The sequence below is a fragment of the Physeter macrocephalus genome, chromosome 5 (assembly GCF_002837175.3).
Source record: "Physeter macrocephalus isolate SW-GA chromosome 5, ASM283717v5, whole genome shotgun sequence".
In the NCBI taxonomy this organism is placed as follows: domain Eukaryota; kingdom Metazoa; phylum Chordata; class Mammalia; order Artiodactyla; family Physeteridae; genus Physeter; species Physeter macrocephalus.
The window spans coordinates 106307870-106324220 of record NC_041218.1 but is presented as its reverse complement, the minus strand read 5'-3'; the positions used below and the strand labels follow the sequence as shown (position 1 = coordinate 106324220).

At 48.8% G+C, this 16351-nt stretch overlaps 1 protein-coding gene across 7 annotated transcripts in view; it reads right to left on the bottom strand.

The window, feature by feature from the left end:
* The window catches only part of DDC (dopa decarboxylase), a 108615-nt gene that overhangs the window by 58601 nt on the left and 33663 nt on the right, over positions 1 to 16351 (bottom strand). For 5 of the 7 annotated variants that reach the window (XM_055085140.1, XM_055085139.1, XM_028490288.1 and 2 more), the window contains 3 exons: positions 15228 to 15456; positions 12969 to 13082; positions 10765 to 10884 (listed from right to left, as the gene is read on the bottom strand). In XM_055085140.1, the coding sequence (XP_054941115.1) occupies positions 10765 to 10884; positions 12969 to 13082; positions 15228 to 15428 (435 nt within the window). In that variant the 5' untranslated portion in view covers positions 15429 to 15456. The remainder of the gene's footprint in view (positions 1 to 10764; positions 10885 to 12968; positions 13083 to 15227; positions 15457 to 16351) is intronic. The other 2 variants (XM_055085141.1, XM_055085143.1) reach the window with 1 other exon arrangement.

Below are 16351 nucleotides of genomic sequence, written 5' to 3'. Positions count from 1 at the left end.
GATTGAGAAAATACAAGAAATGTTTAACAAAGATCTAGAAGAACTAAAGAACAAACAAACAGGGATGAAAAACACAATAACTGAAATGAAAAATACACTAGAAGGAATCAATAACAGAATAACTGAGGCAGAGAATGAATAAGTGAGCTGGAAGATAAAATGGTGGAAATAACTTCCAAGGAGCAGAATAAAGAAAGAAGAATGAAAAGAATTGAAGACAATCTCAGAGACCTCTCAGACAATACTAAATGCACCAACATTCAAATTATAGAGGTCCCAGAAGAAGAAGAGGAAAAAAAAAAAGGGTCTGAGAAAATATTTGAAGGATTATAGTGGAAAACTTCCCAAACATGGGAAAGGAAATAGTCACCCAAGTCCTGGAAGCACAGAGGGTCCCATACAGGATAAACCCTAGGAGAAACACACCAAGACACATATTAATCAAACCAACAAAAATTAAATTCAAAGAAAAAATAGTAAAAGCAGGAAGGGGAAAACAAACAATAACACACAAAGGAATCCCCATAAGGTTATCAGCTGATTTTGCAGCAGAAACTCTGCAGGCCAGAAGAGAGTGGCAGGATATACTTAAAGTAATGAAAGAGAAAAACCTACAACCAAGATTACTGTACCGAGCAAGTATCTCATTCAGATTCGACGGAGAAATCAAAAGCTTTTCAGACAAGCAAAAGCTAAGAGAATTCAGCACCACCAAACCAACTTTACAGCAAATGCTAAAGAAACTTCTCTGGGCAGAATACACAAGAGAAGAAAAAGACCCACAAAAACAAACCCAAAACAATTAAGAAAATCATAATAGGAACATACATATCAATAGTAACCTTGAATGTAAATGGATTAAATGCCCCAACCAAAAGACACAGACTGGCTGAATGGATACAAAAACAAGACCTATATATATGCTGTCTACAAGAGACCCACTTCAGACCTAGAGACACATACAGACTGAAAGTGAGGGGATGGAAAACGATGTTCCATGCAAATGGAAATCAAAAGAAAACTGGAGTAGCAATACTCGTATCAGATAAAATAGACTTTAAAATGAAGACAGTTATAAGAGATAAGGAAGGACACTATATAATGATCAAGGGATCAATCCAAGAAGATGCTATAACAATTATAAATGTTTATGCACCCAACAAAGGAGCACCTCAATACATATAAGGCAAATGCTAACAATCATGAAAGGGGAAATCAACAGTAACACAATAACAGTAGGGGACTTTAACACCCCACTTACACCAATGGACAGATCATCCAAACAGAAAATAAATAAGGAAACACAAGCTTTAAATGACAATAGACGAGATAGATTTAATTGATATTTATAGAACATTGCACCTAAAGTGGCAGAATACACTTTCTTCTCAAGTGCACAGGGAACATTCTCCAGGATAGATCACATCTTGGGTCACAAATCAAGCCTCGGAAAATTTTAAAAATTGAAATCATATCAAACACCTTTTCTGACCACAATGCTATGAGATTGGAAATCGATCACAAGAAAGAAATTGTAAAAACCACAAATACATGGAAGCCAAACAGTGCGCTACTAAATAACTGAGAGATCAATGAAGAAATCAAAGAAGAAATAAAAAAATACTTAGAAACAAATGACAGTGAAAACACAATGACCCAAAACCTATGGGATGCAGCAAAAAGAGTTCCAAGAGACAAGTTTCTATCAATTCAATCTCACCTCTAGAAACAAGAAAACTTGCAAATAAACAATCTAACCCTACACCTAAAGCAACTAGAGAAAGAAGCACAAAGAAACCCCAAAGTCAGTAGAAGGAAAGAAATCATGAAGATCAGAGCAGAAGTAAATGAAATAGACACGAAGAAAACAATAGCATAGATCAATAAAACTAAAAGCTGGTTCTTTGAGAAAATAAACAAAATTTATAAACTCTTAGCCAGACTCATCAAGAAAAAAAGGGAGATGACGCAAATCAATAAAAGTAGAATGAAAAAGGAGAAATCACAACTGACACTGCAGAAATACAAAGGATTATAAGAGACTATTACAAACCACTATATGTCAATAAAATGGACAACCACAAAGAAATGCACAAATTCTTAGAAAGGTACAATTTTCCAAGACTGAACCAGGAAGAATTAGAAAATACAAACAGATCTATCACAAGTTATGAAATTAAAACTGTAATTAAAAATCTTCCAACAAACAAAAGTCCAGGACCAGAACAGTTCCAAGAGACAAGTTTCTATCAATTCAATCTCACCTCTAGAAACAAGAAAACTTGCAAATAAACAATCTAACCCTACACCTAAAGCAACTAGAGAAAGAAGCACAAAGAAACCCCAAAGTCAGTAGAAGGAAAGAAATCATGAAGATCAGAGCAGAAGTAAATGAAATAGACACGAAGAAAACAATAGCATAGATCAATAAAACTAAAAGCTGGTTCTTTGAGAAAATAAACAAAATTTATAAACTCTTAGCCAGACTCATCAAGAAAAAAAGGGAGATGACGCAAATCAATAAAAGTAGAATGAAAAAGGAGAAATCACAACTGACACTGCAGAAATACAAAGGATTATAAGAGACTATTACAAACCACTATATGTCAATAAAATGGACAACCACAAAGAAATGCACAAATTCTTAGAAAGGTACAATTTTCCAAGACTGAACCAGGAAGAATTAGAAAATACAAACAGATCTATCACAAGTTATGAAATTAAAACTGTAATTAAAAATCTTCCAACAAACAAAAGTCCAGGACCAGATGGCTTCACAGGCAAAATCTATCAAATATTTAAAGAGGAGCTAACACCTATCCTTCTCAAACTCGTCCAAAAAATTGCAGAGGGAGGAACACTCCCAAATTCATTCTACGAGGCCACAATCACCCTGATACCAAAACCAGAAAAAGATATCACAGAAAAAGAAAATTATAGACCAATATCACTGATGAACATAGATGCAAAAACACTGAACAAAATATCAGCAAACAGAATCCAACAATGTATTAAAAGTATCACACACCATGATCAAGTGGGATTTATCGCAGAGATGCAAGGATTCTTCAATATATGCAAATCAATCAGTGTGATACACCATATTAACAAAGTAAGGAATAAAAACCATATGATCATCTCAATAGATGCAGAAAAAGCTTTTGACAAAATTCAACACCCATTTACGATAAAAACTCTCCAGAAAATGGGCATAGAGGGAACATACCTCAACATAATAAAGGCCATATATGACATACCCACATCAAACATCATACTCATGGTGAAAAGTTGAAAGTATTTCCACTAAGATCAGGAACAAGACAAGGATGTCCACTCTAACCACTCTTATTCAACATAGTTTTGGAAGTCCTAGCCACGGAAATCAGAGAAGAAAAAGAAATAGAAGGAATACAAATTGGAAAAGAAGAAGTAAAACTGTCACTGTTTGCAGATGACGTGATACTCTACATAGAGAATCCTAAAGATGCCACCAGAAAACTAAAAAGAATAAAATACCCAGGAATAAACCTACTTAAGGAGGCAAAAGACTTGTACTCAGAAAACTATAAAACATTGAAGAAAGAAATCAAAGATGACATAAACAGATGGAGAAATATACCATGTTCTTGGATTGGAAGAATCAGTTTTGTGAAAATGACTATACTACGCAAAGCACTCTACAGATTCAATGCAATCCCTATCAAACTACCAGTGGCATTCTTCACAGAATTAGAACAAAAATTTTACAATTTGTATGGAAACACAATAGATCCCAAATAGCCAAAGCAATCTTGAGAAAGAAAAACGGAGCTGGAGGAATCAGGCTCCCTGACTTCAAACTATAATACAAAGGTACAATGATCAAGACAGTATGGTACTGGCACAAAAACAGAACTATAGATCAATGGTACAGATTAGAAAGCCCAGAAATAAACCCACACACATATGGTCACCTAATTTACAACAAAGGAGGCAAGAACATACAATGGAGAAAAGACAGCCTCTTTAATAAGTGGTGCTGGGAAAACTGGACAGCTACTTGTAAAAAAAAATTAAATTAGAACATTCTTTAATGCCATATACAAAAATAAGCTCAAAATGGATTAAAGACCTATATGTAAGATCAGATACTATAAAACCCTTAGAGGAAAACATAGGCAGAACACTCTTTGACATATATCACAGTAATATTTTTTTCATTCTGTCTCCTAGAGTAATGGAAATAAAAACAAAAATAAACAAATTGGACCTAATTAAACTCAAAAACTTTTGCACAGCAAAGGAAACCATAAACAAAATGGAAAGACAACCCACAGAATGGGGGAAAATACTAGTGAGTTTTTGTGATTCTTCATCTTGATGGTAATTTCCATAGACTTTGACATTGAAAAATGATAGAAATTGATACAGCCACTATGGAGAACAGTATGGAGGTTCCTTAAAAAACTACAAATAGAACTACCATACGACCCCACAATCCCACTACTGGGCATAGACCCTGAGAAAACCATAATGCAAAAAGAGTCATGCACCAAAATGTTCATGGCAATGATTTTAGATACAGATTTAGACCGTGAGGTTTTAGATCCGGTTAAAGAAACAGCTGGCAAAGCTAAAGCAGCTACGGCAGGAGATCCGAGCTCCCCGAGGGCAGGCACTGGAACTCACACATCCCCCCGCGTGGCTGCTTTCCTCCTGTGTCCCCATCTTGTGTGTCAGGGCCTGTCCACTGTCTCCTTCATTCTCCCTGGATGTGGAATGGGCAAAGCCCATTGAAAGGCATGGCTCCGGGGAGGGGAATCCCCGACATCCCCTGCCCCCGCACCCGACTCCTGTGTGAGTGCAGCTCCCCCTCACTGCCACCCTCTGTCTGAAGGCTTGGATCTCTCATCACCCCCCAGTGTCCGCGCTCCTTTGAACCACACTCTAAGGAAAGGTTAGGGTCACCACGGCAGTTCATTGCTGGTTTTCCTCTGGGCTCTGTCCATGTCTTGAAAGAAAACTCCCCTTCTCCAGGCAACAAAAAGTGCTTTTTGAATAAAATGCCCAATGATCACTTATATGTGGAATCCAAAAAAGGAGGGCACAAATGAACTTATTTACAAAACAGAAATAGAGTCACAGAGGTAGAAAACAAACTTATGGTTACAAGGGGGGGAAGGGAGGGAGGGATAAACTGAGAGACTGCGATTGACACATACACTATTATATATAAAATAGATAACTAATAAGGACCTACTGTAAATAAACTCTACTCACTACTCTGTGATAACCTATACGGGAAAAGAATCTAAAAAAGAGTGGATATAGGTATATGTATAACTGATTCCGTTTGCTGTACAGCAGAAACTAACACAACATTATAAATCAACTATACTCCAATAAAAATTTTAAAATAAAAAAAGAGTAAAGAAATTGTGACATATATATATACATTTTATTATATATATATTCATATATATTTTTCAGCCTTAACAAAAAAAGACGAAACCTTGTTTTGTGACATATATATATAATTTTATATATATATATATTCATATATATTTTTCAGCCTTAACAAAAAAAGACGAAACCTTGTTATGGATAAACCTGGAACATGGATAAACCTAGAGGGCATTACGCTAAGTGAAATAAGCTAGACAGAGCAAAACCAATACCGCAGGGTATCACGTATATGTGGAATTTAAAAATATTTTTAAAATATATTAACAGGGATAGTTATAGCTGAAAGGGTCATTACACACTTCTAAAGGAAGTTTCACTAAATATAGTCAGCATTAAGGAGATGTGTTGACAAGAAGAATTGAAAATAAAACTCGAAACAAACAAGCAAAAAATTGCCCGGTGAAACCCTTGTCAGCCAGGCATCCATAAGTGTCATGGCCCGGGGAGGCCAGTGTGGCTTGGTGACCGGGACAGAAGAATGAGCGGTTCTCCGGGCCTCTGCTGGCAGCAGATCTGGGCCGAGGTAGGGGCAGGGGCAGCTGCCTTTGCTCCGAGAGCAGTGATGATACCTCTGCTTTCCTGCCTCAGACAAAGGTTGCCATGGCAAAGCCGCTAAGAGGCAGAAAGAAATGCGGTGAGCGCGGCCGCTCGAGCAGAGATGTCCTTTCATCTTCTGGGTTTTCAAGTGTCACCCCATACACGGCGGGAAACGGGCTTTTCTTCCAAGAGAGCTTTCAAACCCAATTAAGAGACCATTTTCATGGCCCAGTTTGTCCAGATCAAAGGATGATTTGCCGTTTGATGCAGGCGCCCGTCACGGTGCAGACGCCCAGCAGCTGTGATTATGCCTCTGAGGCACCACCCCCACCCCGCATGCCCGCCTCCGGGCCCCCCGTCTGTCAGCAGGCTCAGGCGCTCCGGGACCTCACAAATTACAGACAATCAGCCTTGTCAGTGGGAAGGGCGGGGCTCCTGCCTCATACTGGGTGGGTGGGCTCCACGGGGGACTGAATGGAATCCTGGGCTGAGTGATGTGAGAATTCTTCCTATAACCAAATGCCGGGGCTTCTGCTGTTTCTGGGAAATGGGATTGTCTTTCCAAGAAGAGATAATTTAAAGATGGAGCCCACGGCAGCATGCCCACCTCTGCACACTCACCCAAGGAAAGGGTCAGGGACAGGCTGGTGGAACACTCGTGGGTCCAGCGCGCACGTGCACCAGCCTTGCCTCTAAATAGCTCCTACCCTTGGGTCCCATGCGTGACGTTCCTGGGCCTCGGTTTCCTCATCTATGAAAAAGGTTGTTGACAATCCAATCAAGCCTGATCAATATTTGGAGGTTGAAAAATGAGCACATCAAACGCAAGATATAAAGCTAAAACACAGCCTAGCTCAGAGTGGGTGTGCAATACAAAGTAGCTATGATTAGAATACACACACCTTGACTGACAGGGTAGTTGTTAAGATTTTTGAGAAGTATCAAACTAGAGGAATCAGCCTGGGCTGCTGAAAAGAATTGAATGTGCAATTATTTTAGTTACAATCTCCAGTGACCCAGAAAAACTTTTTATTTTTGTTTGGTTTTGATTTTTGGTGGAGCACGTGTGGTGAATATGGACTCAACCAGGGTAGTCCCAGCAGAAAGCTGTGGACCTTCTTAGGAGATTGTTAACCTTCATCCTAAAGGGCGTCCTTTGAAATATGATTTATAAGAGTGAAAGATGTGACACAATACATATACTGTATCTCCTATTTATATAAATTGTGACACATCGTAGAAAATCATGCAATAATAATATTCTCAAAGACTATTTAAACAATGGGAAATGCTCACAATAAAATAGTAAGTAAAACACCACACAGAAAATCTGTATGATGTGTTGCATTATCCCAGTTTTGTTTATATTATGTACACATATATGTACACACACACACACACACATACAAACACATAGGTATTAAAATAACACCCGAAGGAAGCTGCCCCTAAATGTTTCTGCATCTCTTCCATTTTTCTAATGGATGTCTAGTTTTCATAGATAGAAAGGGGATGATACTTTTAAGTGGAATAACGGAACCCAAATGGACATCGAAGTGTGGAAAATGGAGACGATGATGTAGAAAAAACCATGAGAAAGTCCCCCAAAAATACATAAGAGAAAAATGACAAAAGAAAGTTAGAAATTATGGAAGAGGTACCCAATCCGTGGAAAATGGAAGCTCCTGAAAAACCGAGTGAAGTGGCCCAGAGGCAGTGACTAAAATGTCCCCAGGTGAGAGAAGAGCTGAGTCTCGGATTAATAGGGCTTCTCAGATGCTAGGGGTTGGGGTCAAGATGAACCGCACAAATGGAAAAAGTAGATCTTGGCAAAATGTGTGGAATTACAAAGAAAAAGTAAGTTTACTGCAAGGGTCCAGGTTGGCATGAACTATCAGATCACCCCCAGGCCCGGAACTGAGTCGAACAGAATTCAACACCAAGGCCCCCATCGCAGCCCCTCTCTTGCTCTTACTATGGCCACTTTCTGTTCTGCCCTCAGCCGGGCTCTGCTCTCCAGTGGCAGTGGAGCCCCAGAGCATCAGGACCCATGTGCTGGGGACCGGAACCCCTCCCCACTGCAAGGTGAGATGCAGCTGACTGATGGGGGGCGGGGGCGGGGGGGGTGGAAGGGGGCCATGTACAGCAGTCCCCTCCCTAAAGCTGGAAGCAGCTGAGAACTCAGATCTCTGTGTGTGGTTTTTCCAAGGTTGCCCAGGCTGCATCACCTCTGACCAGCAGAAAACTGTCCGGGGTGGCTGAAATGCTTGCAGTTGTGAGAAAAGTCATTGTTGCCGCTACGTCTAAGTCCCGTTCACAGCATCGCATGGAAACTTGGCTTTCCGAGGGCTAATGCTTCATTTCCATCAGCCCCACTCAGAACCGCTGATGCAGGAGGGAAGGAGCTGTAACCGAAGAGGTGAGGTAGGAGGGGACAGAGCGAGTGGGGCTGGTTCCCAAGAGGTGCCACAGCAGTTATCCTCTCACCAGTCCTGCTAATAAACGGATCGGTGACGCTCTCAAGCATAATCATTACACGAGAGCATCTGTGACTGACCTTCCCAGCCCGACCTGGAGCCATGATTTATCTCCACGCTGGCAGAAACCGGGCCCCGGTCGATCTGCCAGAGGGAGAATTCTTCCCCGGCTTCAGCGGGGACCATGCAGCAGGCCCATTTGCCCTGGTTTTCCTAGAGAATCGGCCAATATCATCATCATAAACATCTTCCCAACCATCCTAATCCTGGGAGCATTCCATAATCCCTACATGCCAGAATGATACACAGCCAAGCTCATTATCAAAACCCTCCTCCTGACCATCGCTTTTATGAATCCAAGCACGCTAGCCAGGACTCCAGCTGAACCAAGCTATACCATGCCCCTGATGAAAAACCTGTCTACCACTAACACCTGCCCTGTGCTGACGTGTCTCACCACCCATCATCACCTCAGGCATCCCACCATAAACAGAAGAAGTCTGACAGAAGACTTACTTTGAGAGAGTCAATAGGCCATGGGTCACAGCGAGCTCAGCCATGGGTCACGGCGAGCTCGGCCGTGGGTCGCGGCGAGCTCGGCCGTGGGTCGCGGCGAGCTCGGCCGTGGGTCGCGGCGGGCTCAGCCATGGGTCGCGGCGAGCTCGGCCGTGGGTCGCGGCGAGCTCGGCCGTGGGTCGCGGCGAGCTCAGCCACGGGTCGCAGCTTATTTATCAAAGCGCATGTCAGCATCTCTGCATCCGAACCACCTGACATGCAGGTTGGAATGCTAATTCCTGGGCCCGCCTAAGACTTGTTCAGTCTGAATCTGTGAGGGTAGAGGAAGACTCCCTCCCTGACCCTGAGCCGTACTGGCTGTGTTTGGGAGAATGAGGCCTCCCAAAGACGGCATGCTTTCATCCTGGAAGCTGTGACTCTCTGCCTTACAAGGAAGAGGGACCTTGCCGACGTGATTAATTTAAGAACCTTGACAGGAGTGGGGGGAGATTATCTTGGATTATCTGCACGGACCTGATCTAATCTCATGCATCCTGAAACATGGAGAACCTTTCTCATCTGTGGTCAGAGAGAGAGGTGGCCGTGAAAGAAGGGTCAGAGAGAGGCAACACAGCCACCTTGAAGACGGAGGAGGTGCCGTGGCCCAGGAATGCGGGAAACTTCTAGAAACTAGAAAAGGCGAGGACAGAAGCTCCAAGCTGTCCACCCTGATCATAGCCCAGTAAGATCCACATCAGACTCTGCCGACCTACAGAACCGTAAGATAATAGGCTTGTCAGAAAATAAACACATGGGAGTTTAGAAACCCTGGTCGGTTGAGCAGCCTCGGGCCCGGAGGCTGGGGCTCGCATCCTGTCCCATTGGGCCACTCCAGCAGGTGACCGCACACTGAGGCATCGGGGCCTCAGTTCTCATCGTTGAGTGGACAGAATCAATCAACTGCCGGGACAGGTTCTTAGAGAGAAGACGGTGTCTGAAAAAGGAAATTCCTTTCTCTCCCAAGTAAAGGTTGCTTTCCCTGGGAGGGCGGCGGGTTTAGGAGCATATCCCTCTTCCCTGCTGGAAAAGAAGAAAGCCAAGAGGTCCAAGTGTTCTTAGCAGCATTTGTGCCGCAGATGTTCCACTGTGGTTGTCACTGTGTGTGTCCTGTCCCCTGATGGGCCCTCTGGCACGTAATCGCGCTCAGAGGTACATGTCAGGTGAAGAACGAATTAAATCAGCGCGTAGGAAAGGCAGCGTCTTTAGGCGAACGGCGGGTTCCCATCGGTGCAGCCGTTTCTAGTAGCCTCTGCAGCAGGTGGTCACAGCTGCCACTGAGGATGGCCCTGAGCGGTGGTCACGCGGGGGTAGGCTCAGACCCTGGCTCTAGAACTTACCAGCTGGGAACCGATGGGCAAGTTCCCTGACTGCTCTGAGCCTTAGTTTCCTCACCTGTAAAATGGGAATCTTAAAATGGCCCCTAATCACAGCGCTGTGAGAATTAAGTGAGTCCAGGCCTGGGATGTGCTCCAGCACGTTGGCGGGCAATGGGGAACCACGCAGATCTCCACTGTTGTTTTTACTGCTAGGCACCAGCCAAGCGATAGCCACTATTCTGTCCACCCTAAAGAGGGGCCTGGCTCGGGGATCCAAATCCAGATCCAGAGCTTTCCTAAGGCTCAGCTCTGCTTATTCTCCAGAAGAAACATGAGGACACAGGAAGCTCAAGGGCCTCTTGCCTACCTGCTGCTGTCCGCCTTCTGGAAGCCCGCGCACCCCAGAGGTGGGACCCCCGCCCTCTGTGCCTTACCTGGATCACCCCGCCCCCTTCTCCAGCTTCTCCAGCCAAGAACACCCCAGGCAGCTGCAGCATCTTCCCCAGCCAGTCCATCATCACTGTTTCCAGCTCTGTGCACGCCGGGCTGGCGGCCTGTGGGCGGGAGGTGAGGGTGAGCCGTAGGCCGGCTGCCCTCAGCTTTCCACCAGCTTGGGGTCCAGCAGAGTCACAAACAGGGAGGCTTCCTTACTCCCCTCCCTTTGATGGATCGATTTAGCAAAAAGCTTTCAACGTTTTCAAAAGGCCTATCCCTGGCTGGGAACCCCTTTGAAGGTGGGCTCCCCCGTCACAGATTTCCCGGAGAAGCAGTGGCGGAGGCTGGACCCCTCCCCCCAGCAACCCCAAGGCATCACCGAGGACCACTGCCGGGGGGACTTGGTGCTGAGAGCGGCACACATGACCTTCAGCTCCGCCCCCCCGACCCCGGCACCTGGAGAAGCGTGGGAGGAGCCACCATCCCCGGGGCCCAGGTCGGCCGCTGGAAGTCCAAGGTCACTGCCTGCAGGGGTTTGCATGTCTCTACATGCCTCACCCGTAGGCACGGGTCCCTGGTGACGTCACCTCTGACTCTGACGTCACCCCACGCTTCTCCAACAGAAACCTCTAAGGGCTGGGGCCATAGCAAGGGCTCAGGTCTTGCTGCAAATCTCCCACCGAATCCCACCCAGGCTAAAATCTCCCAATCCAAGATGCTGTTCAAATGCCCCCCAAAAGTGCCAAACATGCCCTTTGACGGTGACTCGAGGAGGACGGTCGGGCAGGAAGGCTCTGCCCATCGCCATGGCCTGTTCCCCGGCCCCTCTGGGAGCTCATTCAGCCACCTGTTTACAGAAGGAGCCGGAAAGGCTCCCTGGCGGACCCTGGTCTGCGGTCGCAGTGGGAGGGGTGAGACGCGCTGAGCAGAGGAGGTGCAGCCCCGGCAGCCCCCGCAGGTCTCGGATCCTGCCTTCCGCGCTCTGGGGACGGTTCTCCTGGCGCTCGGGAGGGGGCGGCTTGGCCCCAGACTCCGCCTGAGGGTGGGCGGACCTCCCGTCCACGTGGGCCTCACCGTGGCGGTCCGAGAGCCCTCCAGCTCCCCACGCAACGCTGGTCAGCCCCACGCGGAGGGTCCCACTCCATCCTGGCCGAGCCCGGCTCCAGGCACGGGGACCTCCCTCGCTGTCCAGAACCCGGGGCTCGGCCAGCACACCTTAGAGACAGCAAGGAAGCCCTCCAAGGCCCCAGACCATCAGACTGTCCTCGGGAGGAACAGACATAGTTGGAAAGATGCTATCATCACCCTGGATGGCTCTGCAGTGGCGGAGCTGAGTGGATCTGCTGCGGTGTCTGATGTTAGGAATGTCCTTTAGGGGAGGGTGCGCTCAGCTCAGACAAAGGAAGGTCCCCGAGGCCACACAGGGCGGCCCCAGGCTGCTCTCCGCTGAGAACTGCAGCAGGACCCGGGGGTGAGCCTCCAACCCCGCTCCTTGGGGCGCTGAGGCCCACTCCCCCAGCAAAAGAGGAGCGGTGGGGGGTGGAGGTGGGGAGCTGGGGGCCAGGAGAAGGTGGCAGGGGCAGCGGGCAGCCCTGCTCGTGCGTTCAGGGACCCACATCTCCTGCAGGCCTCAGGCAGGAGTCGTGAGTCTGCTCGGCTCCAAGGCACAAGCAAGCAGGCAGGCACTCAACCCAAAAGGCTAAGAGCAGACCCCGGCCCGGGGAGGAGCCCCAGCGCGCGGGCAGCCCTGGGGGCCCGGCACAGTCAGCAAGCAGCCCTCCGTCCGAGCGCTCTGCATTTGGGAAGGCAGCACTCTCTCCCGTTATGCTGGGCTGGGGTCTCTCTCGGGACGGCCGGCGTGGCCCAGAACTGAGGGGATGGGACGAGGGCAGAAGTGTCTCTCAGACCGCAGACTGTACAGAGATCCCCGCCCTGCTTGGGAGACATGCTGGGGCTGCAGACGCTCCAGGGCCGTGGCTGCGGTTTGAAGGCAAGCCACGCACCTCTAAACACGCCGCCGTGCAGAACCGGCTTTGGCGTGTGGACATCACGCCCCCTCTGTTTCCCCAAATGCCCTCACGAGGCGCCCCCTCCAGGGCTGCGTCCACCTGCCTCCCGCGGGGGCACCGCCACCTGCTCGCCGGCTGAGTCCTGGCTCCACGTCCCCGTGCAGGACGCCCAGGGCGCCCCTGACGACACTCACCCAGGAGAAGCCGATGCAGCCGATAGCCCCACACAGCATGTCCGCGAGCAGGGCCGGGTACGAGCTGGCCGTGGGGAAGTAGGCGAAGAAGTACGGGCTGTGCCAGTGGGTCACCTGTACGGGACATGGCGGTCACTCGGGGCCGGGGAGGCCGGCCCCGCGGGCAGGGGACCCAGGGCGCTGGGTTTGCCACGGCCAACCAAGTCTCTCAGGACAGCCCTGCTTTAAAGCCTGGCCCGGAGCACGTGCCGGTGAGGGGGCCGCCCCTGAGGCCCCATCTCTTCCTCTTACGAGATTGCTTTTCCTGAAAGTACTCCAAAAAATAGTCTATATCAGAAAAAAAAAAAGAGGCCTGATTTTTGAGGTTTCTTTAGCCGCCTTACCGCTGCCCCCTCACTCCCCCGTACAATCCCTTCCTTGCTAACGGTGCAAAGCCTCCGGGTTCCACGGTCTCCCTGCGACCCCCTCATGGTCTGTAGTGTGCGTGTCCCCAGATTCCTGTGTTGAAGCCCTAACCCTGTGCGATGTGCCCGGGGCTGGGGCCTTTGGGAGGTGATGGGTAGGATGAGATGGTGAGGGTGGGCGCCCCTAACCTCGCCCCCGCAGGGAGGAGAGGCCAGGATGAGAACCTCCCAGGAGGGGAATCTGCAGGAACCCTGACCTCGGACGCCCAGCCCCAGCCCCGTGAGAAGTGGATGCGCTGTCCGAGACGCTAGCGGTGGTGTTTGCAGCTGCAGAACAGCCAGGACAGCCCGGGGCCTGACATTTAAGCACGCTCCTGGAGGGATGTGACGCCGCGCGGCTTCTCGTGTTTGTACAGCCAACCCCTGGCAGGCGAGAACCGGAATCCTGTGCTCCGCTCAAAGCACAACTGTCACGGGAACTCCAGGGAGGACGAGGGAGGGCAGACGCCCTGGGCTTGAGGGACCTATCAGGGAGCTGAGGCCGGAGGCCCAGTACCCCGTGGGCAGGGGCTCTGCGCCCTGAGCCCCGGGTCCTGAGACCCCAGGCCCCCGGGGTCCTGACTGCAGATGAGAGGGTAAGGCTGAGGGTCTGGGACCCCTCCTGCCACAGCAGTGAACGTGCTTTTAGGCGAGTCCTGGGCAGGGAACACCTCACCGCGCAAGCATGAAGCCGCGGTGGAGCTTCCTTTGAACTGGAGCTGTCCGCTCCCCTCCGAGTGACTCCCGGGGGGACAGCTGTCCTGGGTCCTCCCCACTCCTGTCTGCGGCCCCTGGGGCACCCCACACCGAGGCACGCTGGCCTCAGAGGACGCAGCACCACGCAGCCCATTCTCAAATAAAATAAAGGAAACATTTCTTCCACACGTGTGACCTCCTCTCTGCTGCACACAAAATAGTGAGTGTGCTTTATTTGGAGCGATTAACTTACTTGAAACCAGCCTCCAGGGGTTCATTTCCTCCACAGTCATGTGACGACTCTCTCACCTACCAGGGTCTCAGGGTAGGGGTCTAACCTTGTAAGAGAGCAGGACCCCATGGGGCCTTCCCGGGACAGACCCCTCCTCCATGTCCTCTGCTGTGGCTCCTCTCTAAAGTACCCAGATAACAGTATCTGATGCACATAGTTCCTGAGTTGTTTTACCAATGCTAAAACCCTCACCAAACGGAAAAAATTAACTACCTGACGACCACGAGCACATAGCCCCCAGACCTACTGGCGCCTGAGAATTGATACTGTTAACCCCTGTAACCCTGCCCCATTACCTCACCATCAATGAGTCAGAGAACTGTGCACTAGCTGATGACTTAACCTGGGACTCCCCTCCCTCACCTGGCCTTAAAAATGCTCTGCTGAATCCCATCGGGGAGCTGGGGTTTTTGAGCATTAGCTGTCCAGGACTCCTTGCTTGGCACCTGCAATAAACGCTGCACTTTCCTTCACCACAACCTGGTGTCAGTAGATCGGCTTTACTGCATGTGGGTGAGCGGACCCAAGTCGGTTCGGTGACAAACTGTGGGGCTGGGGGGAAAGCACAGTCACTGCCTTTGGAGCCCACACGATCTGGGTTGTAATCCTGGCTCCGTCACTTACTAGCTGTGCGACCTTAGGCTGATCGCCCAACCTCTCTGGGCTTCAGTTGCCTCAGTCATAAAATAGAAATAAAAAAGTTTCTATCCAAGGAAATGGTTGTGAGGATTAGGTGAGATAATTCATATGAATTGCCTGACGCCCAGTAAGTATCAATATTAAATTAGCACTAGCCCTCCTGTTTTCCGATCTTGGATACAGGCTTACCCCTGGCATGATGATCTTCTCGACGTCCTTAATGATGTCCTCAAATGTTTCTGGCTCCTGGGGGGCAGCGGTGGGGAGCAGGGGGCGCAGGTAGCCAGGCTCCACGTCGGGGTACACCTGGCGCCCCTCGATGCCCTCCAAATAGTCAGCCACGTAATCCACCATCTCCTTCCCTCTCCTGCGGAACTCACGTGCGTTCATGGTGACCGGGCTTCCTCAGAGGCAAAACCTGCGCAAAGAGAAAAGAAACCAGTTTGCAAACATGATGAGGTCTCACTTGGAGCGGGGCAGTTCCAAGCAAGCTGACAGCTGGGGCTGCCTGGGTGGAGACCCAGACACCCTGGAGTCCACGAGACCCCAAGTCAGAAGCACTTTCCTTCCTTGTCTGGATGGGGTAGAAATGACCCTGGATTTGGAGACTGCAGCAAAGTGCTCATTAAGCTATTCACCGGCTACTCAGCTGAAGACATGTCATGTCTCGTTGTTTTCTACATGCATCCGTGAAATGGACCAGGGCACACATTAACTTCTATGGTCCATCCCAACTTTAATAACAAGCCTTGGTCCAAGCCCCGCCTTGCTCTTTACTAGCTGTGGGACAGAGACTCTCTGAGCCTCTCTCTTTATCTGAGAAAAGCATATGACAGTGCTGGTCTCTCCGGAAGCTATGAAGGCAGTCACGTGGCATGAGTACAGCACTCAGACCAGAGCCCAGGCAGCATAACCCCCATCAGTGAGTCTTCTTCTGTTATCTGGACTCCATCACCAGATGGAACTGCACCCCTGCATACAACCCGCTTTTCAAAAATCATGCTTTCTTTCCTCATCACATAACAATGTACAGGTGATCCTGGTCCTCTGTGGTAGTAACATTCCATAAAGTCTCCATGAATTAGCAAACACTGGACCTTTCCCTGGGAAATGCAAGGTTACATTCCTGTGCGTTTCTGGTCACAATTTTTTTTTTTTTTTTTTTTTTTTTTTTGCGGTACGCGGGCCTCTCACTGTTGTGGCCTCTCCCGCTGCGGAGCACAGGCTCCGGACGCGCAGGCTCAGCGGCCACGGCTCACGGGCCCAGCCGCTCCGCGGCACGTGGGATCTTCCCGGACCGGGGCACGAACCCG